Consider the following 27332-nt stretch of genomic DNA (forward strand, 5'->3'; position numbering starts at 1 on the left):
TTGTTCCTGATGCTTTCAAACACTGCTGATGAGTGGATGTGAACTTTACACTAAATAGATGGTCTGCATGCCTTTTCTTCACAGTAAGGTGCCAAGTGAAAAAACTCCATGTGGTTATGAGATCAGTTTGGAAATCTACCCCTCTGGGATTCTATAAACTATCTTCCTTTTAGATGACATCCCCTGGAACATATTTTATTTTGGGGTGGGGTGACTTTTTCTTCTATCTGTCTAGTTCATTTCAATCCTGCTTTTTATTTGAGGAGCTCATGGCAACATAACTTGTTATTCTTTCTTTATGGTCATAAACTCTGTGAGGTAGGACAGAGTAAGTATGTTTGACCAAAATCACCCCCCAAGCTTCATGGGAAAGGACAGATTTAAATCAGGCTCTTCTGTTTCCTAGTCTGACACTCCATTACATCACCTTGACTGTCTCCTCACGTCCGTTTCACTACATATATACATATATACATATATCAGCCAGTAACCAGTTTTCAGCCAGTAACCAGTTTTCCATGACTTGGTTCAGGTGAGCTGGATGGTTTGCATGCGAACAGCTGGATTTAAAAAGCTAAGTTCATGGCATTTCCCAGATTGCTTTCAGAAATCCTATGTTTCAAAATATTTGCTGTATGGTTCTTGGAGACACACAACTTCAAAAACATGTTTAATGCACAGAATGAGCAGTACAGTTTTATGTGCTATCCCAGTCTAAACCTTTTGGAGATAACGCAGATCAAAACAACTGTAGCTGATTTAATTTATGTAATAAGCAAGGAAGGGGGAAGCTGATTTTAAACACACAGATGTGTGAACAACACTATCGAATAATCCTTGTCACCATGTCCTTTTGAAGTGCTTTTTCTAAAAATAATCCTAAATAGTCCCTACTAAAAGGCCATACTTGGTGCCTGTCTGTTTCTAACAAAGGTGACAGAGAATGAGGAAGCGATGACAAAAAGAAAACTTGGAGAATGCTTGCAGATGGAGGAGTCATTTTTTATTATTTTTCTCGATTTAGAAAGCACTTTCTTGAGAAAACGCTGTTAGCACTAGAAATCATCACAGTATTGGCTGACACATCCAGTTAAAATGTGCATATAGCGATTAAAGAGTGAAAGATGTCCAAGGGTATCATTTCATCACAGAGAGAATATAAAGATTCTGACAAAGACTTTAATGTGAATTGTAAGTCCTCTAGGCTATGGGTCACATGCAATGGGGTCCAGTCTCTTAACTAGGATAGACATTAACTGTGGCTATGGCAAAGCACATGCCATTTGATTGGAGCTTTATAGCTGTTTAAGAATCCTTGTTAAACAAGGAACCCAGTTATACTTCGCCATTGTTGAGGTCAGTGCCAGAATATTCCTCCAGTGGCATTAAGAGAGGAAGGTGGAATTTGACCCAGAGAATTAGCATGCGTGTTTCAGAATTACAATTAAGAGATCAGGCCGCTTAGAATGCACTAAATCTTTGGAGTAGACGTACGGAAAGGCTTTATACCATTACTAGAACACATGAAGCCATTGTCACTGTGAAGGGAATGGTGCACAATCAGATTCAAATATGTGTACTCCCTTGCTTTTGGGTTATAAATTGAACTGAAAATGTACCAATTTATCTTACAAACAGGTATGCCATTGTTGAAATAGTTTTCTTCTAATGACTGGTCAAATCCTGCTAAAATTGAGTTTTATTGTGAATGAAAATATCCATGGAAGATACAGCTTTAGGCTACACATTACAATACACTAGTATTTGAATATACACTGTGTTATTTAAAAGCCTCTTGACACTTTGGCAAAAGATACCCAATGCCATGTTAATGAATGGGAACAAGCAACTCTTTGGTTTGAAAAACAGCAGTAATCAAATGGAACCAGTAATCTTTCTGTAAGTGTGAAGGAAAAACTTAAGCAAGGTCAAGGAAGAGCACCTAAGGCACCTAATGTAAAGATGATGGCTGTCATCTTTTCTGTACTCCTCAAGACCTCTAAATAAATGCAGTCTAACACTAAATGCCCTTGCCTGGAAATGTGAAGTGAAGACCAAATCACATTAAATTTTAGCTGGCAAAAGAAAAATTGACATGTGATGAAAAGGTTAATGACTAGAAGGATGTGGGAGAACAAACGAGCTCTCTTTCCTGCCCCTTCTTTGGATCCTTGTACTTAAATGTTTTGGGAGCTGGTGAGTTTCCAGCATGGGCCAGGAGCTCCAGGCTGGAGAGACAGTTTGGCTTTCTTTTCTCACATGCCTAGGTTATGCTACACTGGTTGTCTTGGAGATGAGGCAAAAAAAAAAATCAAATTGTGCCTGTTAGAAAGATTAACAAAATACACAGTGTCTCAAACCAGCAGAAGGCACCAAGGGCATGGCCTGTACCGATGTGACAAAAGAGCCAAACTAGATTGCAGCATACTACTTTATTTCATGGGTGGCAGCTCCAGAGTGAAATGTGGCTTTGTATTTGGTGATGAGCCAGGCCAGCATCTTTCAGAAATGAGGTTCTCTTTGCATTCAAATGTTTTAAAAATTGGCTTTTGGGGTTCTTAGAATAATCAAGTCAGGGTAAGTCCATTGGTACCAAGGTCTTTGCTGAAAGCTTTTAGCTAACGTAAGCCCTAGCTTGATGTCTATTAATGTTTGTATAGTGGAAGAGTGGGATTTCACTTTTTTGTTCCCTGTTCCTGGCATGCCCACATAGTCTGTGCCTGACCCCAGCTTGACATGCATAGGCCTTATCCACATTGTGCTTACCCCATTTATGAAAAGTAACAGTCATCTGGATAGGACCTACACAACTTAGATTCTACATATGTAGTCCTCTGTTACAATACAATTTCAGTACTTTCATATTAGGCAGGGAGATACAGTGTGTTGGACCCTACCAACTTTTCTGCTGGCAAGAGGAAGAGGAGGGGCCCCTCTTCACCTCTTCACTTAATTAGGGCATTTTTAGCATGCTTTTCTGTTAATATGTGAGGTTTCCCTCCAGTTTTTATGCAGATCTTGAATATTTAATTCATCCCAGTGTCTTGAGTTTGGCTGATGTACAGGAATTTAGCCTTCTTAAATACTGTCTCGATTAACATATATTTTGTTTGACATTATTGTAAATTTCAACAAATTGCATTTAAATCACCTAAGTGAGCTTGTACTCTAAACATCCTGGCAAGCAGCAGAAACTATTTGCATTTCTGTTGAGACATTTCTTTCCCATTGATGGTCCTTTGCACTGGTACTTTTCAGCTAAAAGTGCATAGAATTGCATTTCTGCAGCTTTTCTCACATAGGACAGCAAATCCATCCTTCATTACTATGTTATCACAATATAGCTTGGGCTGGATTTGATTCGAAGATCTGGACATGACCCATTTGTAATTAGAAACCATGCTAATCATTATGGGAGTGCACTGGGGGGGTGTCCTCAAGCTTATGCCTATACTACCTTCCTCCTCTGGTATGCAATACAGCAATTATTTTGACATTTAGAGTAAGCCACGAGTGATAATTGTATCTAAACCAGAAAGCAAGGTGTTTTTTTTTTTGGGGGGGGGGGGTGTCACTCCCAACCAGGATTGTAAACCATAGTTTAATCCTAATTTGGATGGAAGAAAACAAACAGAAGGTTCAGCTGTATCCAGAGAATGTGGTTTGTCACCAAATCCAAAATTGTTAATTTGCAAGCCATACAGAGGGAAGGGGAAAGGCTGCAGGCGCCACAATTCCCTGTTGCTTTCTCCCATTTTATTTGTCACCGTTCTAGGCACACCATGCCTCATGTTCAGTCTGGTAAAGATTTGCTAAGATAAGGAACTTGCTGGCGGCCTGTTTATTAGAACAGTCTGCAGGATCACTCAACATTGTTAACAGGGGACGGACTGTAAGTGCAATCCTAAACATTACTCAGAATTAAGTCCCCAGTGGGATTTAATCTCAGGTACATACACATAAGATTGCAGCATCAATCAATTCACTGGTTAGATTTTCCATAAACCTCTGGATTAGCTAAAAAAGCACACCATATGTATTTTAAATATAAGTACCTACTTTTTAAAATGCAGACAGCAGGAGCCATCTTGGGAGAGGTATTCTTTCACACACAGAAATGCCTCTTCTAAGAGGGCATCCGCTGCAACACACCATGCATCATCTAAAAGCAAAGTACCCTCCCCCACTCCAACGTACTATCTACACTAAAGAATATTTATTTGTTAATTCATCAGTTGCAACTCAGTCAGCTAAGATCTCTTTTGATGAGGTGTCAGCTGTCATGTCTGTTGACAAGCAGCCCCCTCCACCCCGTGTTGCTGCTGAACTCCCTGGGCCGGCTGGCTGATGTCTGTGAGGGAGAATGTGCTGGGCTAGAATGGATCCCATAGTCTTATTCTGCACGGGCAGTTCTTACATTCTGTGCTCAAGTCTTCAATATGAATACAAATTAAAGTACTTGTGTGTGTGATTGGGGTTGAGAGACTCCACTTTCCTGGACTTCCCTTTTTTGCCCCTGGTCTATGTTGGGGCCACACTCACCAGAATGTAGGCATTGCAGGCCTTGTCATGGGGAAAAAACATAAAACTCAGGGAACATATAGGGCAGAAAGATTTGAGGTAAGTACAACACTATCAACAGGGCATTTTATTTAGGACTGGATGGTGATAAGGAAGCTGAAGAGAAACCCAGCGTACCCTGTGTTTCTTAGCAAGGTGCCAGGGTCGCTGTTGCCGGCTGAAGAGGTAGGCTGCACACTGCCTCACCTGGGCCTCAGCAGCCCCTTGAGGAGGAGTGTGACAGTGTACTATCAAGCCACTCTAACCTGCCCTTCCACTTACTTCAGTTGTGGTGGTTGAGGGAAGGGAAGAGAATCACAGTTGTTTTAACCAGACACTGACAAATCCATGTAAAGACTGTCAGATTCAATGAGAAGTATAAGCAATTCAACTGCTCTAGCCCTCCAAGGCTGGCGAGTGAAATGCCCACTAGCTTCTTACATGGTTTGTGGAAATTGCCAAGCATCAGCTGTAATACCCAGAAGCCTAGTTAACATTTTAATGCATATTAATTAAAAACTGTACAACATTTAGTGTTCATAATAAATGCTTGATGACTGCTAACACTTTTGGCATTCTCCAAGAAAGCACATGAAGCTCTAAAACGGGTATTGTACTGCATTTTGGTTTCTTCTGTAGATTACATCCAAAACAACTTGTGCTTATAAAGTACATAAAGCCACAGCATCTTCCTTCCCCTCCTACCTTCCCACCTTAACACAGCATTCTCTTCCTTTAGGTGTGGCCCATTTCCTGTTCACTGGGAGCCACTTTTGGCTATGTGGCTGGTCTCCTCATTGCACCTTTGTGGATATACTGGAATAGGAAGCAGCTTACATACAAAAGCAGATAATGGACGCAAAGAAGAGAGAAGGCTGTTTTGTTCTTGTGCCGATTCCATAAAGGCTGTGCAGAGACTTCCATGTGGGTCAAAGTGATCAAAGCATCTTCAAAGTGTCATTGGGCCTTGCACCTCCTTTCACAGCATGGTTTGCGTGCTGCAGCAACACGATGATACATTTGCCATGCGTCCTAAATTGTGTTACCCCTGAGAGATTGTATTTTCCTTCCAGTCCTAATAAATTATTTTGAACAGATGGTTGCTTGCTCCTTCACCGATATAGGATTTTGTCTCCTCCCCTGTCCCCCAACCCTCCAGACTTTACCAAATGCCAATTCCTAAAATCAGCTTTCGAATTAATTTATGATCAGTTTAACAGGAGGATTTAAAGAAGTGTGTATATGCAGGGAAGTTTCACAGTAGGTGCGGCCATTGTCCCGATGGAGGTCTCACGTGATGAGGCAGCAATTAATGCATCTCGATCCTATTCTTTTTTTCACTGTGTGTTTCTTTGGAGTTAAAATGGCTATAATAGCTTCATCAAAAACGGTCTTCAGTCCTTTCTGCGTTAAAGCTGAGCACTCCACGTAGCAGCAAGCTCCTATCTGTCAAGAAAACAAATGTCTTTAATAGCTTCAGAGGCGCTGACTGTCCTCCCCAAAATCTATCTGTAAGCTCACGGGGGCTTTCATTTGTACAGGAACATAAGAGGGTCTTGTTTTCCTTTTCTTTGCCTTGTGAAAAACATCCTAGCATTTGACCCTCCAGGAAAAGAAGTTACTCTTACTTTGTCTTTTGGTGACAGGTTTAGAATGTATTACATTAGGTTTGGGTTCTGAAGAAAAACCCATTAAAACCAGTGTGCGTGTTTTAAATGGCTGGCTTTGTGATTGTAAGGCATTTCAAGAAAGCACAGTGGGCAAAAAGAATCATGCAGACAATTCTGTAAAGATTAAACTCTTAAGCAAAAGAAATAAGCCTATAAACAAAAGCAGCCTTCATAATCCAGCATCACTTCACCTGGTGTTTTAAATAGTAGTAATTTTGGAATGCCCGGAAGGTAGTGCCAGCCTTTCAATTATCTCACTATTTTAATGTGTTTGATTGTCTTCCATTCCAAAGAGCTATTTTCTAATTATTAAAAAAGAAGTATTAAGTGAGCCAACCTAGTTAGCAGTATTTAATATTATGTTTTATTCATGAGCACAATAGCTTCATTAACTGCACTGCAGCCTAGAAATAAAAGAATTCTCCTGATTGGATGGGGGAGGTTGGGCACTATGGCAGCAATAGAACACATCCTTTGCCTGTAGAGGGTCTCTGGCATGTATTATTGAAAGGACTTCAGGCAGCCAGAATTGAGACCTCCCTCCGCCTGAGACCTTGGGAAGCAGCTGCCACTGAGTAAGGACTATGGATGTGTACTTAGATATATCCAGTCTGAAGACATCCCCCATAAAGTCACTTATTGGTACATTCAGGTATCCAGAACAGTATTCAGGATTCTCAGAAATACTGTTATTTGAGTGTGGTATATTTCCAGGAATATCTGAGGCCAGCATTTTAAGGATTCCAGGCATGTGTCGTCCCGCCCCCCCTGTTCTTGGGCGATACAAAGGTACATCCCTGCCTTGTGTGCGCCAGGCACATGGCCTTGCAGAGCGGTGGGTCTGGCTAGCTCCTTGTCCTTCCCTCCCTCTTGCCCCAAAGTATAGGTGTAGCATGATGGTAACAAAAGTAACCTTTGTGCAAAGGGGCCACTTTGTAAGGACAGTCTCTTCAAATAAACCATGTCCTCTTGAGGGCAAAACATAGTACAACCTAGTTATGCAAGTCTGCAGCAAAACTTACTGGCTAGTGCGCATGTGTTGTTAAAGTCCATATTTATCTTGCAACTCTTAAAAATGGTACATGCTGATGCCCCATGATTATGTAAATGAATATAGGCATCACTTTTTAAAAGAGGAGTATATGGGGAAGGACAAGATGGGTAACTGACACAGGATCTGGTTAGCTATCACATTTAAAACTGTTTTAAACTGTTGGTTTTAATTTGGTAGTTTTTATATAACTTGGGCTTTGTTGCTGTTTGTCTTGTAAGCTAGAAAGGAAACTAATAAGTAATAAGTAAACATGCATTTATCATTTACACTGTAAACTCAGGAGGCAGCTGGGCTATACCCCTTCCCCACAGGAAGAGTCAGCTACAAGTTGTTTTCCATGTATGCATCTAATAAGTCTTTTACTCTTTTTGTTCTTGGCCCTGGAAACTGATATGCCAAATCTCTCTCCACCCTCCATGCCTACATTCCAGCAGCTTCTGCATTTATATTAGGTGTCCATCACTCCCAGTCTAGCTTCCTCATGACAGTTTACATCAAGCTTTAAAATATGAAACCTGAATACCCCCCAACCATAATCCACCCAACCATCTTCACTCCTGTCCACTCAATGGCCCTCCACCAGCCCACCCCCCATGCCACAAGGAGTGTGTGCTCAGAGGAGGGACCCAGCAGGTGTTCCTCATCCTGGCCTCAACCAAACGCCTGATGCAAAAGTTCTATTTTTCAGGCCCTGCAGAATTGTGATAGCTTAGACATGACCCTTAGCTCTTCCGGGAGTTCATTCCACCAGGTAGGGACCAGGACCAAAAAGGCCCCGGCCCTGGTCAAGCCCAGATGCACTTCCCACAGGCCGGGGGATACTGAGAATCACAGAGCACAAGGCTCTGCGTGGGGCATAAGGAGTTAGGTGGTCTCTCAGGTACAGAATCAAAATGAAATTTTGTTTCATTGTGCCATGCAGTAACTGCTAGAATTTGTTGAGGCTATGAGCCAATGTTGGGGATAATTACAAACTCACACACACACCATACTTCATCACATTTGTATCCAGCTCTTCTTCCAAGGAATGCAAGGCAGGATACATGGCATTGATCCATTTTATTTTTACAGAAACTTTTATGAGAAAAGTTACACAGATCTGAGAGACACTGGGCATTAGTGGCTGAGCTCCCAAGAAATTGAAATGCAAGTCCTGGTAAGACGGATCAAAGCTGTCTGCAGCGCTTCAACAGACAACAGTTGTAGGCTAGGATCCAAACCAAGAAATACATCTGTGTTTGCACCAGAGAAATGTAGGCAGGGAGGATGCAGGTGTAGGGAGATGCAAGAGAACAAGCAGACTAGCATCTGGAGCAAAACTTAAAATCTACGGTAAGACCAGAGTCTGGCTGTTGTCCTAGCAAAGATGTCATGTACGCAATGTGCTCATGGAAGAATCCACTTTCCTCCATTCAGTAGCCAAGAGGGGCGCCAGTGCACAAACTAGAAGATTCTCACAGTCCAGATCCAACACAATATCTACTTGATAAACTCTCTTTTGGTTTGTTTTTGCTTTCAAATTAACAGAGCAACTTTCAAAATAAAATACCCACCCAGCTTTCCAAGACAATTCCTCCGGAATTTCTACTGCACTGTGGCCAATAAAGCTCTTCACCTCGTGAGGATGAAGGATTTCCATTAATCGCCCTTGTGTGGGGAATCAAGGACTGATGTCCACTGGTGGTCATGGAGGCTAATGCTGGATAAAGGAACTGTATACATTGGAACCAACACAACTTGAGGAAATCCTATGAGATCCTGTGCCAGAAGTATCCAGGGAAGAGAATGGGATAGGGACAGGAATAAGAGGAGTTCATACTTGGGAAGGAGAAGCAAGTATCAGTACTGGAGGACAATAAAATCAGACTCCAGTAGCACCTTTAAGACAAACAAAGATTTATTCAAGGCGTGAGCTTTTGAGTGCAAGCACTCTTCCTCAGTCTGAGGAAGAGTGCTTGCACTTGAAAGCTCACGCCTTGAATAAATCTTTGTTCGTCTTAAAGGTGCTACTGGAGTCTGATTTTATTATGCTACTTCAGACCAACACGGCTACTCATTTGAATCAGTACTGGAGGAGACTTGCATGTTTGGGGAGGGAGCAGGGCTTAGCAGACAATGTATGTTTTGCATGTTGGAGGTCCCAGGGTTCAACCCCCAGCATCTCTCTTTAGAAGGCTCAGGGAAACACCTCAACCTGAAATCCTGGGATGTTTCTAATCAGTGTAGACAATGTAGACCTGCAAAGTGCAATGGTCTGAATCACATTCATCTGTTCCATGGAAGAGAAGCCAAGCATGGCCAAGTTTGTGAAACAAGCAAAATGTAGGACTGAAATGTTCACATGCGGTGCAGAAAAACACATTTTATCACTACAGATGAGTGTGAATGGCATCTGTACATATGAGACACATTTCTGGCTTGCTGCTGAAGAAGCACAAAGCGTTTTCCTGGTTTTCAATCAACTCTGTGTGACAGTTCTGATGTCATGAGCACCTGCTACTTGATTAGTGAAGGACAGCTAAGTCATGGTATGAGAACAGTGGGTGATCCACTCTTCTAAACTCTTCTCTAGAGGCTGCATTGCTGCTTCTGGTACTCCAAAGTAATAGTTTCAAGCATATTAGTATAGGCCCAGTTCTTTCATTTGATGGTTTTCTGTTAATATCTACTTGTTACTTCACTGCAGTTTTTCCTTCATGTAAGATTTCATAAAAGCTTTCAAAATGGGAGTAAAAGGGGAAGCCTGTGAATTTCTGAATAGCCAGCTTACCTCTTTTGCTAGCTTCTGTCCTTGCTCCATAGATATTGGTTTTTCTTTCATGTCATTCAGCCGAGCTAAAGTTTTGGGATCATCTCGAAGATCAATCTGTTGGGAAAAGATCACAAGTCACGGGCATGCTTTCTCATGCATTGCAACCTTGGAATAGAACTGGGTGCAGCAAATATTTTTTTCCAAGAGTGGAGCTGCTTAGGGCAAAGGTGGGGCATTTGCAGAAGAGAAAGGGCCCTCAGCAGGTGGGGAAAGGGCACTTAATCTTGTTCTGCTCAACAGTTCTCCGACATAACTCCTTCCCAGTTTTGAGATCAAAAATAAGCCCAGTTGTGCAGGGTGTGTGTGTGTGTGTGGGGGGGGGGGATGGAGGAGGAGGCACTGCAGGAGAGAGTTGGTTTCATTCCCGACCACTACTTCTCCTTGCCTCCCACCCCACCCCACCCCACTCCCACATTAACGATTAACAGATGAACTCCCTAGGAAATGCCTGTTTTTGTATCACATTGTGGTGCTCTGAATCTTAGAACATTTTTGCAATTACCCTTTGCAAGTCCAAAACCAATTTTAAAAAACCTATAACAGCTGCAATAACAAAACCATTTAAAACTATTAGATTTTAAATTGAGAAGATCTGAGCCCAGCAGTGCCAAAGCATAGAACCCAAAATACAAATGAGTATCCTGGGAGAAGGCAGGTCTCTCAAAGGGCAGCCCCATATTTGGCCTGGCAAGCTGGCAGAGCAAAGAGCAGCATGTACTTCCCCCACAATCTCCCCCATTCTACAGATAGGGGAGAGGGGAAACAACAGTGCAGAGTTCCACAACCTGCATGGAAAAGGCTCTGGGAAGAGATGAAAACTCTCCTTCCAATGTCCCCCTGAAAGTTGCAAAGGGATTTTGTTTGCAATAGATGTGATGAACCATAAGGATTCTCTCTACCATCCCTCTGGAGCATGTGACACATATAATCAATGTAATCATTTGGTTCAATCCCACACTTGATAAAACACTGTGCAATATATATTCACACAGATGCTTCTTTTGATCTGAAGTTTTTAAAAAACGTTTAGCATCAGAGGAGGGGGGCACACTTGAAGGGCTTAGTTTTCTCCAAATGTCAGTCTTTTATTTCACTTTTGACAGAATACATTTTTTTGATTTCTGCAGAATAATTTGCCATTCCAGGCTTTTAAGAAGGCTAAAGGGCTAAGGAGGCCAGTCAAAGGGACTAGAATACTGTAGTCATTATCTCTGGCTGTATGTCTAAAATACATTGACAAACCCCTGACTACTTTTGTTGCAAACCAGAAAAAGAAGAAAGAAACCCTATCCGCTTAGAGCAGGGTTTCTCAGACAGGATTTCATGAAACCCCGGGGTTTCCTGACGGTTCTGGAAAGGTTTCCTGAATGGGTGGGAGTTAATTAATTTTAATATAGTTCTTAGATTTGTTAAACATAGTTTTTACATTTGTTAAACATTTATTAGGTGAAATGACCATATCCACCCCCTTTGAAGGGGGTGGGAAGGGCCCCAGGTGGGCGTGTACACAGCTTTGCTTCCAAACCATATTTTGCATGATTGCACCACTTTTGAGGTTTCTTGAAGCCTCAAGAATGTTTCAGGGGTGTCTCAACAGTAAAAGAAAATTGAGAAAGGCTGGGTTAGTGGGGACAAGGGAGTAAGAAAGAGACTGGGGGAAAGGGTGTGTAGGACTTGGAGAAGCTCATTTGCAGGCATGCAATATTAAGAGTTGGAAGGAACCTTGAAGGACCAAGAAGCTCAGCTGGTATACAGTAGCAACTAAGAAACTGAACTGCATATCAGGATCTCTCTGGCCCAAATCTCGCCAGGTGGCCTTGGGCCAAACACCCATTCTCTCTTAGCCCATCACCTCCCATTTACAATATGAGGTAAATTAACATTACTGCCTAAAACACTATATAAATGTTAAGTATGATCAGAAGGCAAAGGCCTTGTTGGAAGAAGATTAGCTCTGAGAAGGGAGATGAAGGGGAAAGATCACGTGGTAACTTGTAAATGTTCCTGAAAAGCATTTAAAGCGAAAGGGAGAATTGGCAGGGCCACTTAAGTGACCAGCAGACTTTTTTGGCTTCACTTCAGCATTGGAGAGTAAAAGCCACACAGAGGTACTGACTGAGAAATAAGGACAAAAAGGCAAATCATGACTATGAAGAGATTTAAAAATAAGGCCAAGGAATTTATGCTGGATGTGCTACACTGGAGTTAAGTAGCACCTTATATCTTCATCAGACGTCTTACAACGGGAGTTTTGACACTCGAAAGCTCATACCCCAAAAATCTTGTTGATCTCTAAAGTGCTACTAGACTCAAACTAAGCTGTGGACCAACATGGCTACCATCTGAAACTATCATGCTGGATGTGGAGGAGGAATCCTTTTGCTTTTGTAAAACATTATATTCAGACCTACCTGGGTTCCAACTAACAAGAAGGGCACATTTGGAGCATATTCTTTCAACTCTGGCACCCATTCCTCCTTCACGTTTTGAAACGAAGCTGGATTTACCACAGAGAAGCAGATGAGGAAGACATCAGTCATGGGATAAGATAATGGTCTCAGGCGATCATAGTCTTCCTGGGGAAAGACAAATGAACATTATTTTTCACTAGTACCTTAGTAGCAGCACTTCATCTACTATAACTTTTGTCCTATGTGTTCTGATGATCCCAAGCAGAAGGAGGCATCATATACACCCTGTAAAAAAAGCAAGATAGAAATGCGATAGATAGATCATTGGTTTACTGTGTTTCCGATTTGCAGCTGAGTCTGCAGACTATGATGGAGCTGTCAGGAGAAAGTTAATACACACTAGAGTCACTTATTCAGATTATCGCCCTGACTAGCCAGAAAACCTGTTGCAAGAAGGAATACAATGGGCGCTAGGACCCAGGGGACACCAGGAGGTGCAGATCTCTCACTGTCTCTCTCCCTCTCCCTGCATGTCCCTATGCCTTGCATCAGAAGACATAGCAGGTAATTAGGGCTGGATTGTAGGAGGGAAGGAGGGCTGGCATGCAGTTTGGGGCAGCTCTCTTGGTGTCTCTATCTGCCTCCCTCGCAGCAGGAGCAATAGGAGGGAATGAGGGCTCGTGTTCAGTCTGGCAGGGCTCTGTGTGTCTCTCTCTGTCTCTGGCGTGTCTGAGAAGAATGTGGCTAGCGTCCAGGGAGGGAGGGAGCTGTAGGGGCAGGGCCAACCCCAAACTTTCTAATCTACTACAGTGCCCCTTAATTTTGCCACCTTTGTCTAATAAAGGATGAAGTTAGGCCAGAGAAGATTCAGTGGATAGGGGAAAGCAATTAAATAAAGCAGGGCACAAATCATCTTCTAAGGCAGTGGTCCCCAACCTTTCTGAGGCTGGGGACCGGCAGGGCATCGGGCCACGCCTGCGTGGACCACGCCCGCGCATTGGGCCGCGCCCGCAGGCCGCACTCGTGCAGCGGGCCACGCCTGCGGGCCACGCCCGCACAACGGGCCGCACCCGCGCGATGCGCGGCCCGGCCCTGATTCCCTCTCCCCGCCCTCCCACAGTAAGAAGCTTCCCGGGCCGCAAGCTTGCGGCCTGGGAAGTTTTTTACTGCGGAGGGGTGCGGGGAGAGGGAGCCGTGGCCCGGCGCCATGGCCTTCGCGGCCCGGCACCTGCAGGTTGGGGACCACTGTTCTAAGGAAAGGCTTAAACAGTTGGTACTGCAAAAATTCAAGCAAGATCAAGTTATTTCAGAGAATTAAACTAGCTTAAAATTTTTCATTTTCTCTCAGAATGCAATAATAGGGATCAGGTTGAAGACAAACACTGAACACAATTAACCTATGAACTTCACTGCAACTGGATGTTGTGGCAACCACCAGCAGGTTAAAAAATTAATTAGATCAATGTCTAGGGGCTCCTAGCTATTAACAGACAAAATACAACTTCCATTGTCTAAAGGATCTTTGATTTGTGAAGAACAACCCACAAGGGAAATGGAAATCCCAATCTCTGTAGGCCTTCACACTTTCTGCTTATGTACAGCATCCAGAGAAGCAGTGTCTTAAACACCCAACTATAAATTAGTTTTCTTTCCTGAGTAGGGATGAGAATGAGCCAAATTTTCCCATGAAATTGGCCTGGTTTATGAGCCTTGGACATTTCCTGGGCCTTTGTCTGGTTCAGGGGTTGAGCTGGCAGGCATTTTCGGCTGCCAGCAGATAGGCGCACCCACCTCGCCATCAGGCTAAAAAATTCAGCAATTGATTAGAAGTGGGGGGAGTCAAACAGACTTCTAAAACTGCCGGGCACACCAGACAGCTGTTAGGTTTGAATGGCTAGCAGCCATTTAAGCCCTCTGTTTTGCTTTCTGCCATTTGAAGGGGAGGAGCAAAATGGATCATCCTGAACTGTCTAGTTCATTTCATCAAGGCTTTAGGCTAAGTTTTCTTCAGGTGTTCAGTTTGAGAAATCCCAAGCCAAACTGGAATGTTCCTGTTTCATCCATCTCTATTCCTGGATATACTATCATCATACTCGGAGACTACAGTCTGAGAAAGGGGGATGTTACATGCCCCAAAGACAGATAATTGTAGTGGAGTGTTAAACATTATTTAAGGAAAATTTATTTTTCATTTTTGCTTTCCTTTCCCTTTATTGACGTTTTCTCACTTTTATCTTAATTTTTATAAACTTCCAATGAAATATTAAGAAAAAAAGTATTTGAGAGAGGTGCTGATTCTCCTGGTGTACTTCGGTTGAAGGGGGCAGTCTTTTTGAAGATACAAAAATCTGAAATGTTATGAAAACCTGCAAAACCTGTTTACCAGAGGCAAAAGGTGAGGAAGTATACATAGCATGAAGAATGGCTCCATTTTCACATTGTGTTAACCTCTGGAAAAAAATACTATCTGTTATCTGCTGCCTGCAGGCGGGGTTGTCAACCACTAAAGAAATATGAAACCTTCGATAAATTTCAAAATATGGTCAGTAATATTATCGAACACACTGCATACACATAAAATGGGTTTGAGTTGTCTAACAATCTCTCCTCTGCAAACAATGTTGTCTGATTAAGAGCTTGCAGCAATCCACCCATCAAAAGCAATGTCCTGAATCCAACCATGCAGTTCTTCTCACACTCCACCTAAAGGTTTGAACTGATTACTTCCATCTCATTATATTGTATCTGAGGAAGTGTGCATGGACATGAAAGCTCATACCTTAAATAAAACTTGGTTGGTCTTAAAGGTGTCACTGGACTCTAAATTTGTTCTTCTCACTCAATGGTTTTTCCACTTCTGGAATGACAGTAATTTCAACCTTCCCTCCCACAGTAGAGTGCCCCTTATGTTGTTCCTGAGGAACAAAAGGGGGAAAGGGGGCCCAATGAATAACAGTAAAAGAGAAAGTAGGAAAGCCCAGATCTGCCATGCCCATAGATCAGGGACTCATCCCTTTCTGAAAGTGAGGGGAGGGGGACAGAATTTCCTGTGCTGGCCATGAATTCACAAGGAGGGCGGCTCCTGTGTGTCAGAGCCCAATGGTGGAAAGTGACAAAGCCAGTACAATACTCACTGAAATGTACCACACCAAATATGAAAACTGAAGCACTTGCCAGCAAATGTCTCCAGATAACAAGAGTTGTGAGGCAAGCTATACGCAACAGAGCAAGTCAAGCCTCTGCTCTGTATCACAAATATCCCTTCCTTCTCAAGAGAAGCTTTGAAAGTAGCATCGCAAATAGGCATTTTTTGCAGGCTTTTAGGATCCAGCCTAAAGGCCCAAACTATGCAATGGCAGCAGTAACACACACACACACACACACAGCTTCCACAGTTCTGTAGAACAAGGTTCTGTCTATCCAAGCGCCAAAGCCTCTTTGCACCTACTGCTCACCTCTCTGCAATCCCTATCTTCCTGTAGGGCTTTTTTCTCCTAGCTAAGCAGGCTTTAAAAAAAAAATTGTTTAGCTTACCAGGAAAAAAACTGGAGGAAAGAAAGTATACAGAGGTAACCCAGGGGAGGAGGGTTCTGGGTTTCTTACTGGCATTCCTCTTTGGTTGTTCGAAGGACCCCCATCCCCTTCTTTCCATGCAACTGAGGGTAGGTCCTCTGTTTGAATTCACAGAGCTGTCACTGTTGCATCCAACTTGACCCTTAGTCTCTTTTGTTCCATTTTTATGACGTTCCTGTTGAAGAACGCATTATGTGGGAGTGCAACTGGTAGCAGTTAAATACATAATAGCGTCTTTTGGAAGGAAAAGAAATGTCAGCTATGGAAATGTGGCTTACTAGTACAAATAGGGGAAACCCTAATAATGGACAAACTCACAGAATAACCAAGACATGACCTCTCCCCTCATCAGTATGACATATGACTCCCAATCTTGCAAAATATGATCATCTTAGCTATGTTGCTGCAATGTTTTTTGACAAAATCATAATAACAGCCTCCTGAATTGGACCAAAGGTCAATCTAGTCCAGCATTTTTTAATAAGCAGAGATGCTTACAAGCATTAGAAGAAGTCAGAGATTTCCCCAACTAGATCCTAAGATCCTATCTGCATAAGCAATCTTTGATGCCCCCCAAAACAGTGTGACAATGGAACCCCATGAACATCTCAGTACATGGGAGGTGGCTGCAGTAAGAGGATGAATTTGCAAAACATTGTCACCCCCTTTTCCATGAGTTACAAGCACATGAGTTACAATCCCCTTTTCCATAAGTTACAATACTGGAGGGGTATTATTTTATTATGATTTGATTTCTATACCACTTGTCCTTGCAAGTAGACTCAGGACACTTTATATGTTAATAAAGTGTGGTAATAAAAAAACAGCCCCCACCCTCCCTTGCTTAAACATCCTCTGCTGGCTACTGGGGCTGGAGATGGCACCTAATTGGGTGGGGGAGGAAGAGGGCCATCTAATTCCAGTTCACCATGGTCACAACCATATACCAGGCAGAAGAGTGCCATGTTGCAGGCTCTGCAGAACTTCTGACAGCTCCATCAGGGCCTGGATTTTAACTGGCAACTCATTTCACCAGGTTGGAGCCAAGACCTAAAGAGTCTTTAGGGCCAGGGATTACCAAGAAATTGGTGTTGGCAGAGTGCAATGCTCTCCAAAGTTAGGATTCGAGCCCACATATTTAGAGGTACACAGCCACTGTACAGATATGACATAGCTATCATGTTGTTATTATTATTATTATTGTTATTATTATTATTAATTAGATTTATTTCCCGCCACTCCCCGTAGGCTCGTGGTGGGTCACAATAGTTTTATCCCCATTAAAATACCCATTAAAAGACTTTAAAAACAATCCCAACATGGTGGAAGCTCTCCTTATTCCTATCCCCTGCTATCAGAGCGGCAGGGAGGGTGGGGAGGAGATCTAACTTACTAGGTCCGGGGGGGGGGAGGGGGATGCTGGCACTCATTCGCTGATCCCGGCCTCAACCAAAAACCTGGTGGAAGAGCTCCGTCTTGCAGGCTCTGCGGAAAGCTGGTAAATCCCGCAGGGACCGCAGCTCAACCGGGAGCTCATTCCACCAGGTAGGGGCCAGGACCAAAAAGGCCCTGGCCCTGGTCTAGGCCAGGCGCGCTTCTCTAGGGCCAGGAACGATCAGGAGATTCTCCCCCGGTGGTGCTTAAAGCCCTGCGAGGGATATAGGGTGGTAGGCAGTCCCTCAGGTATGTGGGTCCCAACTCGCGTATAGCCTTAAAGGTCAAAACCAGAACCCTGAACCTGATCCGGGCAGCAATTGGCAACCAATGCAGCTGCCTCAGCACAGGCTGGATATGGGTCCTCCAAGGTGTACCAGTGAGGACCCGAGCAGCTGCGTTTTGCACTAGCTGGAGTTTCTGGATCAGAGACAAGGGTAGGCTGGCATAGAGTGAGTTACAGAAATCTATTCTGGTGGTGACTGTAGCATGGATCACTGTAGCCAAGTGGTCAGGGGACAGGTAAGGCGCTAATAGTCGGGCCTGGCGAAGATAGAAAAAGCCTGACCCACTACTCTCTTGACCTGAGCCTCCATAGTCAGGGAGGTATCGATGGTCATCCCCAAATTCCTGGCCTGTGGTTCAATGGTAAGTTGCGCTCCTGCCAGGGTGGGTAGGCGCGCTGCCTGGTCCTGCCCTCTGCCTCCCAGCCACAGGACCTCCATCTTGGAGGGGTTCAGTTTCAGGCGACTCTGCTCGAACCATTCACGGGACATTGCCCAAACACCCAGCCAGCTTCCCGGCCGCAGCTCAGGAAGCCTGCGCAAGTCACTACAACCCATCCACTTCCTCCTGCCCTCGAGCTCGCCCACCCCCGCCCCCCAAGACACCAGGTAGGCCGCGAGGTCCCGCCCCCCCTGACTTCCCAAGACCTTTCTGAGGTCAGGGACTGCCTCCGGAGGTGAGGGGAGAACCAACGGCCTGGGTGCTGTGCACACATGCAGCAGCTGCGCGCAACCGTGCACGCGCAGTTGCCGCGTATGCGCGTTTTCGCCACAAGGTTGCGCAACGCGCAAGCGCGGCAACTGCGCACATGCACGTTTGCATTGCCAGCATGCCAGCGGCCGCACCTTCCTTCTCGCTGTGGGGGGGGAGGCAGGCGCGGCTGCCAGCGGCCCGGTAACAGGCCGCAGACTGGGGGTTGATGACCCCCGTATTAAAGGATGCATATATGACCTTAGATCAGTGGTTCTCAACCTTCCTAGTGCCGTGACTCTTTAATACAGTTCCTCATGTTGTGGTGACCCTCAACCATAAAATACTAGTGTTCTTTCACAAAAATTAAACCAAAACTGACCAATAGCATGAAGATCCAGTGTTCATGATTGTATATAAATTGTTTCTTTCCTGGGATTTCTCAGTTCTGCCTCTTGTCCCACCATGCCAATCTCGTGCTTTTCCGTTGCTCCAGGCAGAAGAACGCTCTATCTCGATCTACCCTGCAAGGCTGTTGTGTCGATGGCGCCCCCCCAGGCCAAGCTGCTTGCCCTACCACGACCCCTGTGAAAGGGTTGTTCGACCCCCAAAGGGGTCCTGACCCCCAGGTTGAGAACCACTGCCTTAGATGTCATGAAAGTCTAAAGCAGGGGTAGTCAAACTGCGGCCCTCCAGATGTCCATGGACTACAATTACCGTGAGCCCTTGCCAGAGAATGGTGGCAGGGGTTCATGGGAATCGTAGTCCATGGACATCTGGAGGGTCACAGTTTGACTACGCCTGGTCTAAAGTATCCTGGATATAAATGCTCGGCAGCTAGGAATATTATACCAGCCATGATTACATTAGGATCCCTGGGCAAGTACACATGGCAATAGAAGGGAAAGGGCTCCATGGCCTGGCCCATCTTAATCCGTACAACCCACCCACCAGTGGTACAAGACCGTGCTCCCTTATGCAGAAGTTCCATGCTCAATCAAGCTGATACTATTCCCGTGTCCCTAGGCAAGAAACTCTGCAATAAAGAACAAATTAATTGTATGACCTGTAGGAATCGTGTAATTTGAAGATATTTAGATGAATTCTTATATTTGTCTCACTTTTTATTTTTATTTAGTTAGATGCTAGATACAGGCAAGGGGCTATGAAACTGGCTAAGTTCCCTCCTCCACAAAATCTTAGCCATCCTTCTAGCTTTTGGAGTTTTCCAGTGCACTTATAATCTCTCAAGCATTTTTCCTTGAAGTCATAGGAGCTAGAAACCTGCTGTCTTTTTTAAACGGGGGGAAAGCTGCTAAATTACTCTGACATTCACAGAAAACTCAGGGCCATTCTGCACCAGGATCTATGTTGCAAATTGGTTGCGGAACGAAAAAACGCCATTTTAAATAGTGGAATTTGTCATTATGCATACCTGCCTTTTGTAGTTGCGTTTCTATCGTTTCCCACAAGTTTCCGGTCTCAGCAAAAATCGCTAGCCAGGAATAGATATTGCCGAGCTTTGTCCCGCCCCTGGCCGACAATCAAACGAGCAGCCAATGGGCGGCCGTTATCATGCTCCCGAAAAGCCCCTTTCCTTTTAAGGCAGGTTTAAAAAAAAAAAACACACACACACACACATTGCAAAGAATCTGCGTTGATTCGTTGCAACGGAGAGACCAATCTAGCTAGCAGATGGTGTTTGAGCTGCCGTTTCATCGTTGCCACGCTCCTGAGTGAAAAAAAATACCCCCCCACATGGGCGCGATTTTCGGCCGAAAATAAAGTGAAAAATAAAGGGAAAATAAACCAGCAAATGGGGCTGTGTGGTGCTTGGTGCCTTAAAACAGCTCTGGGGAGGGACTGCAGCTGGGGAAGTCTTGCTGGGTAAACGAAGGCTCGGCGGTACGTTGATCTCTGCTCGCTCCGAGAAAAAAAAATGGCGATCGCTTCACCATGAGGTCAGAGGAGAGAGCCAGGGGGAGGGACTTTGCAGAAACCACAACAATGGTAATGCACAGAACTTTCCCGCTAGTGTTGCAAGATTGGTTGCAAGAGTGTAGTGCTTTCCGGAGGGTGAATCCACTTTTTGGGATTTCCCTGAAAGCGCTACAACGAAGCGCTTTTTGCAGATCGGTTTCAGGAGTGTGGCAGATTGTCAACGACGTTGTGCATAACTGCAAATTAGTAGCGATTTCAATTTGCCACACTCCTGCTACAAAGAATCAGTGCGGAATGGCCCTCAATTTTGCCACCATTACATTCTGAGCCTTTTCTGTGGAATATACAAAATCTTTGTCTCAGGTGGTATCAAACTAAAATGTCAATTTTAATTAATACGTGCAAGCAAACTACTCAGAGTTTTCATCAAATTAGGTCCTGATCCAGGAAACATTCACCTAAAACTCAGTCACATTTCTGCAGGAAGGCTTATATACAAGATTTTCTTTTTAGGCTGAAAGAGAAAGTTGGGGTTTTGAGGCATGAAAAATATTTGAAAAACCTGACTAGAATATTTTCCACTTGGAACAAATGGGAGGGGGGAGGGAAATCAACACAATTCAGAAAAACTGCCCGAAATGAAGTCATGTTAAAAGCACGGACTTGCACGCCTTTGCCTAGAAAGAAAACTGGTCTGTAGCCAGAGCAGCCTTAGAAAAAGAGGGGGGGGGGGGTAAAACATCTGGAAAATGAGAATTGGAAAGAGCTTTAAAGCTGCATGAGGTGGAAGGGCCATTGCAGCATGAGAATGCTTGAAAGCAAGGCAGTGTGGAAACAGGGCTTTCCATCGCAGGGTGCTGAGGGAAGGCACCTCTCCTTCCCTGTCTCAAGTCATAATGCGCAAAGGAAGTAAACCTGCAAGCTACAGTGATAATTTGGAAACGGCTCAGCATAACAATGTCCTACTTTGGAATCCTTGGGGCGGAAAAGCAGCACAGAAGCCAACTAAAATAAATAAGACCTCTCTTGTGCTAAAATATTATGGCTTGATCTGACAAACTGCTATTCTGAGGCAGTGCTTGGATATGGACAGTCAGGAGCCAGCTGGTGGCTACAAAAAATGTATCGATTAGGTTTTTATCTCCAAGAGCTGAGATGGCCCTCACACATTTCCTAATTTTTTCCTCATCACAAACCTGCGAGGTTTGTTACACTGACAAATGATTGCTGGCTTCCAGGGAGAGTTTGAACGCAGTGAGGATGTGTGAGAGTTTGAACCCAGGTCATCGCAGCCCTGGCTTGATCTAACCAATACACCTCATAGGGTCTCACTCAAATCTTGCTGAAAAGCCTGTACCTAAAGCCATTTGCTTGTACCCTCCAAGCTCCTGGTTAGGCCTAATATTGTCACCCTTCTGAGCAGGTGCAAAATGTGATACTAATGGGGACTTGAATGGCTGGAGGCTTCAAGCTGTCATCTTGCTGTGAAGTTACAAGGGCCACACAGAAATGTATTTGGCATGGACCTCTATCTACTGTGCCCAACCAAATGTGTAGTGTAATATCCGTGGGCTCCCATAAGGTCACAATGTGGACTTTGGCCTCAGGGTGCTGCACAATCCCAGCCATATACAACTAGCCCTAGAATAGAATCAGCGTGGGAAGGGACCATATAGGACCTCTAGTCTAACCCCCTGTTCAATGCAAGATCAGTTTAATACATCCTGACAAGCATTCACCCAGCCACTGCTTGAAAACTGGCACAGAGGGGAGCTCACTCTAGGCAGCCACTATCACTGCTGAAATTCTGTCTCCCAATATCCAGCTGGTAACTTTTCAACTGTAATTTAATCCAGTTATTATGAGTCCTAGCCTCTGTTCCCTGCCTTCCTCTAAATGACAGCTTTTTAGATACTTAAAAAGAGCAATCATGTCCCTCTCAACCTCCTCTTCAGGTGGAACATTCCCAAGTCCCTCAGCCTTTCCTCACAGGGCTTGGTCCCCCAGGGTCCTGATTACCCTTGTTGCTCCCTTCCTCACCCTCTCCATTCTGTCCATAAAAAGTGAGGCCGTTTAAAATTGAGATATGCAATATTCCAAGTCTGACCTAACCAGTGTGTTGTACAGAGGGACTATGACATACTACAACTTGGAGGTTATAGCTGTGTTAAAATACACCCTAAGATCACATTAGCCTTTTTACCACTGTATCACACTGACTGCTCACAGTTAGTTTACAGGCCTATTAAGCGAGGAAAGTGGGGAAAGTTATAGAATAGAATGCCATCTTTGTATTGTAATAATGGGGGTATTTATGGGATTTTATGGGATTTTACTTTGATTTTATATTTTATTGTGAACCGCCGTGAGACCTTTTGGCAAACGGCGGTATATAAGTCCAACTATAAATAAATAAGAGGCAAGAGCCTCTTGTGGCGCAGAGTGGTAAGGCAGCTGTCTGAAAGCTTTGCCCATAAGGCTGGGAGTTCAATCCCAGCAGCCGGCTCAAGGTTGACTCAGCCTTCCATCCTTCCGAGGTCGGTAAAATGAGTACCCAGCTTGCTGGGGGGTAAACGGTAATGACTGGGGAAGGCACTGGCAAACCACCCCGTATTGAGTCTGCCATGAAAACGCTAGAGGGCGTCACCCCAAGGGTCAGACATGACTCGGTGCTTGCACAGGGGATACCTTTACCTTACCTTTATAAATAAATAAATAAATAAATAAATAAATAAATAAATAAATAAATAAATAAATAAATAAATAAATAAATAAATAAATAAATAAATATTAACAGGCTGCCAAAAGAAAGGGGAAAAACCTCCAGGAGGCCTGGCCACTCCAAGAGCTGGGCAAGACATGTGACTTATTTTCATACTAGCTTCAAAGCCTGTTCCAAAGAACGGGTCTTGAAAGGGTCCGTGGTCCACGGCCAGGCAGCTTAAGGTGGCTTTGGGCCACAGCTTGCAGCTGGATCAAGTGGGGTGGGCGGGGGCTGACCAGCTCGTTAGCAGGGCCAGGACAGAGCTCCTTAGCAGGCAGTCAGCAGGCCCAGCCTAGCAAGCCAAGAGGCCCTCGTTAGTAGGTCCAGCCTAGCAAGCCCTCATTAGGAGGCCCTCCACCATGACCCTTTGTCCAGGGCCCCCTACCCTTACCTGCTGCTGGCTCCAGGCACAGATGTGCATCTGAGAGTAAAGAGGCTAGAGTCCAGGGACAGAGGGTGGGAGCTGCAGGGGCAGGGCCAATCAGGATACAGCCAGCAAAGTCCTATTCCAACTTGGACAGCCAGATACATTACACCCCCATGCTGTTTCACAAATATATAGAGGAATCATGGATAAGGATAATACCGTGACAGATCAATATGGGTAGCCATGTTAGTCTATCTGTACCAGTAGAAAACAGCAAGAATCCAGTATCACATTAGAGCTCACAAAAGCTTGTACCCTGCCACAAATTTTGCTAGTCTTTAAGGTGCTACCGGACTCTTGCTCTTATCTACATATAATAGGACTAGCAGCAAAGCCTGGTGCACCCAGGGATGCATCTGGTGGTAGAACTGGGGAGGCAACCCTTATTGCACCGGGCTGGGAAATGGCAGCGCCCTTGATGTGGCGCCAGCACTGCTCCCCGGGCCATGTGGAGGTGGGCTGGCAGGCAGCGCCAAGAGCTCCAGCTGCCCAGCCTTGCACCCTGCATGGGACCTGGCTGGGAGTTCCTAACCCCCCGGAATGGCACCAGCCCCGCTCCTGAGGCAATGGGGAGGCAGTGTGGAAGCCTTCAGTGGCCCTAGCCCCATGCGGAACCAGGGAGGCCAGAAACCTCCCCGGCAGCCCTGACGGCACCGGGTTGGGAGGCGGCAGTGGCCCCAATGCCACGCCAGCCCCACTCTTGAGGTTCTCCTCCCAGGCCTGCCTCCCCTTGGCACCCAACCCCCCTTAAAGCCTCACAGCCGGGGCTCATTCCCCTCATCTCCGGTCCACACACTGCGCAAGCACATGGCTCACAGGCAAGCACAGGCCATGTGCAGGCGGACAGGCAGGGAGTGGCGAGGCCTCATGTCATGGGGTCTCCCTCCCTCCCAGGCCCTCCTCCTTGCCTCCCCACAGCACGTGCCCTCTGAAGCACCAAAGCCAGGGCTTGCTTCCCCCCTCCCAACTTCTGCCTGCCAGCTGGCTGTGCTCCCAGCCCACACAGCTGCCCAAGCATGTGGCTCACAGGTGGGTGCAAGCGGATGGGCGGGTGACAGCGAAGCATCATACTTCAGGGTCCCCCTCCCTCCCAGATTCTGCCACTGGCTGGCCAACCTCATGATAGGAGGCAATGCCTCAGCTCGTGGTGCTCCTGCCCCCCTCCCTCCCAGGCCCCAGTCGTTGGCTGGGCAACCACTCTCTACCCAACCGTGGTCCCAGGCCCCCCTCCCTCCCTCCCAACTTGCACTTACCTGTCACCATCATTCTAGTAGAGCAGGCAGAAAGGTTGGAGGGGGATGCTGCCATAAGTGGGACAGCCTGATTGGCTGTTCGTTGGACAAACAGCCAATCAGGTAGGTGATGAGTCCTGATTCCTTCCACCCGTCCAGCTTTATATATGTTACAGATGTGTTGATCCCAAAAGAAATCGACCCCTGAATGTAGTTCTTGGTAGCCCCATCTAATAGAATGATACCTGCTTCATTTATATAGTTATATCATTTTGGTTCCCATCCCAAGGACACTTTCCTGAGAATAAGAGTTATTGGATAACGAGGGACCTACTTCTGAGTTCACCTGTTTAAGATTCCTTCCACAGTGTCCTTAACAGCAGTCCTCCTGGCTAAAGCAGTATTGTTCCTAGGATGCAGGACTGAGGGTATGTTGGCTTGCTAAAGGCCTCTTAATCGGTTTGTTCTAGAAGATAATTTAAACTAGGAACATGGTAGCTCGTAGCTCACCCTCTTAGCCATTATCAGAGGGGTAGCCAAACTGTGGCTCTCCAGATGTCCATGAACTACAATTCCCATGAGACCCTGCCATTTGGCGAATTGTAACCTATGGACCTCTGGAATGCCACAGTTTGGCTACACCTGCATTATAGGATACCAACTCTCAGCTCTGCCATGAGGCTCATCTTCCCCTCCTGCTTATGCTACACAAGTACTATGGCTCCAATAAATGGCCAAGAACTCTCTCTGCATTTTTATAAGGACACCTTTTATAAGATATAAAACTCCTGATCTATTTGTAGCCATAAAAAAGGCTGTTTATTGCTAGAACAACACTGAAAGAAAGTAGGAAAAAGAGTTGTGATCCAGCCCATACTAATCAAGAGGTTCTAAAGTGCTAACCTCGTGTTGGTTAACTGCCATACTACACTAACATACAACAGGATTGCTGTATTTCTTGTAAGAAGGCAATACAACGGGAGGGGGTGTCCTATTACTGACTGGGGGGTGGCTGTGGAAAATACCATCAATTCACAGCTTACTTATGGCAACCCTGTAGGTTATTTGAATCAAGAGACATTCAGAGGTGGTTTTCCATTGCCTGCCTCTGTGTTACCACCATAGACTTCCTTGGTGGTCTCTCATTCATGCACTAACCAAGGCTGACTTGGCTTAGCTTCTGACGGGATTAGGTACCCCAGGGTCCTTATTCCTCTATATGGTAATAGGAAGACCAATGAAATGTCACCGCTGTTCAATGATTTTTCAGAATTTCTACCATGAATTAATGCTTTCTGTTACTACTACACTCCGCAGTTACTTGTAGGAGAGCCTAACTGTGACTGGAGTACAATAAAATCAGAATCCAGTAGCACCTTTAAGACCAACAAAGATTTATTCAAGGCGTGAGCTTTCGAGTGCAAGCACCCTTCGTCAGACTATAACCTGTGACTGGAGTCTACAAGTAAATAGATCCTAGTTACACGCTAGTCAATAAGATTTTACGTGGTTCCTTGGTGTCTAAAATCTGTGTTTTAACCAGGAATAGCATATTGTGTGGCTCCAACAGAGGAACAGGATACCAGCTCTCACTAAGTCTTGCCCTACAGACTGTTATTCCCCAAGGAGTGGAGTCAACCATAATCTGTGTACTGCTAATTTCTTGATGTATAAGGATCTATTTAGCAAGAAAAACAGATGGGAATATTTGCGGCTAGCTGTAATACAGTTTTGCACACTGTGCTTATTTAACGCGATGCAGAACTTTCCTATGGATTATATTTAGTGCACTCATCTTTTTTTTTTAATGGAAAATGGTTGTTGATCCATCCACACAACTTTGGGATTTTAGTTTACCCGGCCTTAGGACACTCAACTTCTGAGGTGTTTTTATATATTCACTAGAGGCAAAGTCCGTTGTACCCAGGAATACAACAGGTGCTAGAATGCACACCTGCATTGTGGCCTTCCTGGGGGCTGGCTACATGGCAAAAGTTCCTGCCACCTCTCCAAACCTCAAGGAACATTCCTGAGCCAAGGGTCACCAACCTAAATCTCCTGAAATTGGACTATACAGATCAGCTCCCCAGGGACAAATGGCTGTCTTGGAAGGGGTACTCTACAATGACAACGCATCTCCAGGCTCCTGGGGATGAAAGGACTTGTTTGGAAGGGGGAACTCTGTGGCAGAGATATTGCAGGATGGGAGAGGTTGGGACCTGGGGATTTGCTGGAATTGCAGGTCATTTCCAGGCAACAGAGATCACTCCCCCTGGAGAAAAGCCCTGGCTTTGGATTCCACGGAGGTGCAGGGATGTCAGGATCCAGGTGGGAAACAAAGATAAATGCTGAGTGGCAGTAATAGCATATAACAACAAATAATTCATAAATTTGTCACAGTTTCTTCCTTTAATGAAAATGTTTGATAGCAAAATTTGCTTAAAGCACTGAACACTTTTCAGTCAGTACATTTTTAGTT

At 44.9% G+C, this 27332-nt stretch overlaps 2 protein-coding genes across 4 annotated transcripts in view; one reads left to right on the forward strand and one right to left on the reverse strand.

Annotated features, from left to right (window-relative positions):
• Positions 1 to 27332, forward strand: part of PIGF (phosphatidylinositol glycan anchor biosynthesis class F) — a 66657-nt gene that overhangs the window by 24475 nt on the left and 14850 nt on the right. For 2 of the 3 annotated variants that reach the window (XM_077337109.1, XM_077337116.1), the window contains exon 6: positions 5300 to 5657. The exons of the other annotated variant lie outside the window; for it this stretch is intronic. In XM_077337109.1, coding sequence (XP_077193224.1) covers positions 5300 to 5413 — 114 coding nt within the window. In that variant the 3' untranslated portion in view covers positions 5414 to 5657. Of the gene's footprint in view, positions 1 to 5299; positions 5658 to 27332 lie in introns of those variants that run through there. 3 annotated transcript variants of the gene reach the window in all.
• RHOQ (ras homolog family member Q) overlaps positions 1685 to 27332 on the reverse strand; it is a 41404-nt gene continuing 15756 nt past the window's right edge. Inside the window, exons 3-5 of the mRNA XM_077337135.1 lie at positions 12508 to 12672; positions 10055 to 10150; positions 1685 to 6006 (exon numbers count right to left, since the gene is read on the reverse strand). Coding sequence (XP_077193250.1) covers positions 5851 to 6006; positions 10055 to 10150; positions 12508 to 12672 — 417 coding nt within the window. The 3' untranslated portion in view covers positions 1685 to 5850. The remainder of the gene's footprint in view (positions 6007 to 10054; positions 10151 to 12507; positions 12673 to 27332) is intronic.

Source organism: Paroedura picta, chromosome 1, assembly GCF_049243985.1.
Source record: "Paroedura picta isolate Pp20150507F chromosome 1, Ppicta_v3.0, whole genome shotgun sequence".
In the NCBI taxonomy this organism is placed as follows: Eukaryota; Metazoa; Chordata; class Lepidosauria; order Squamata; family Gekkonidae; genus Paroedura; species Paroedura picta.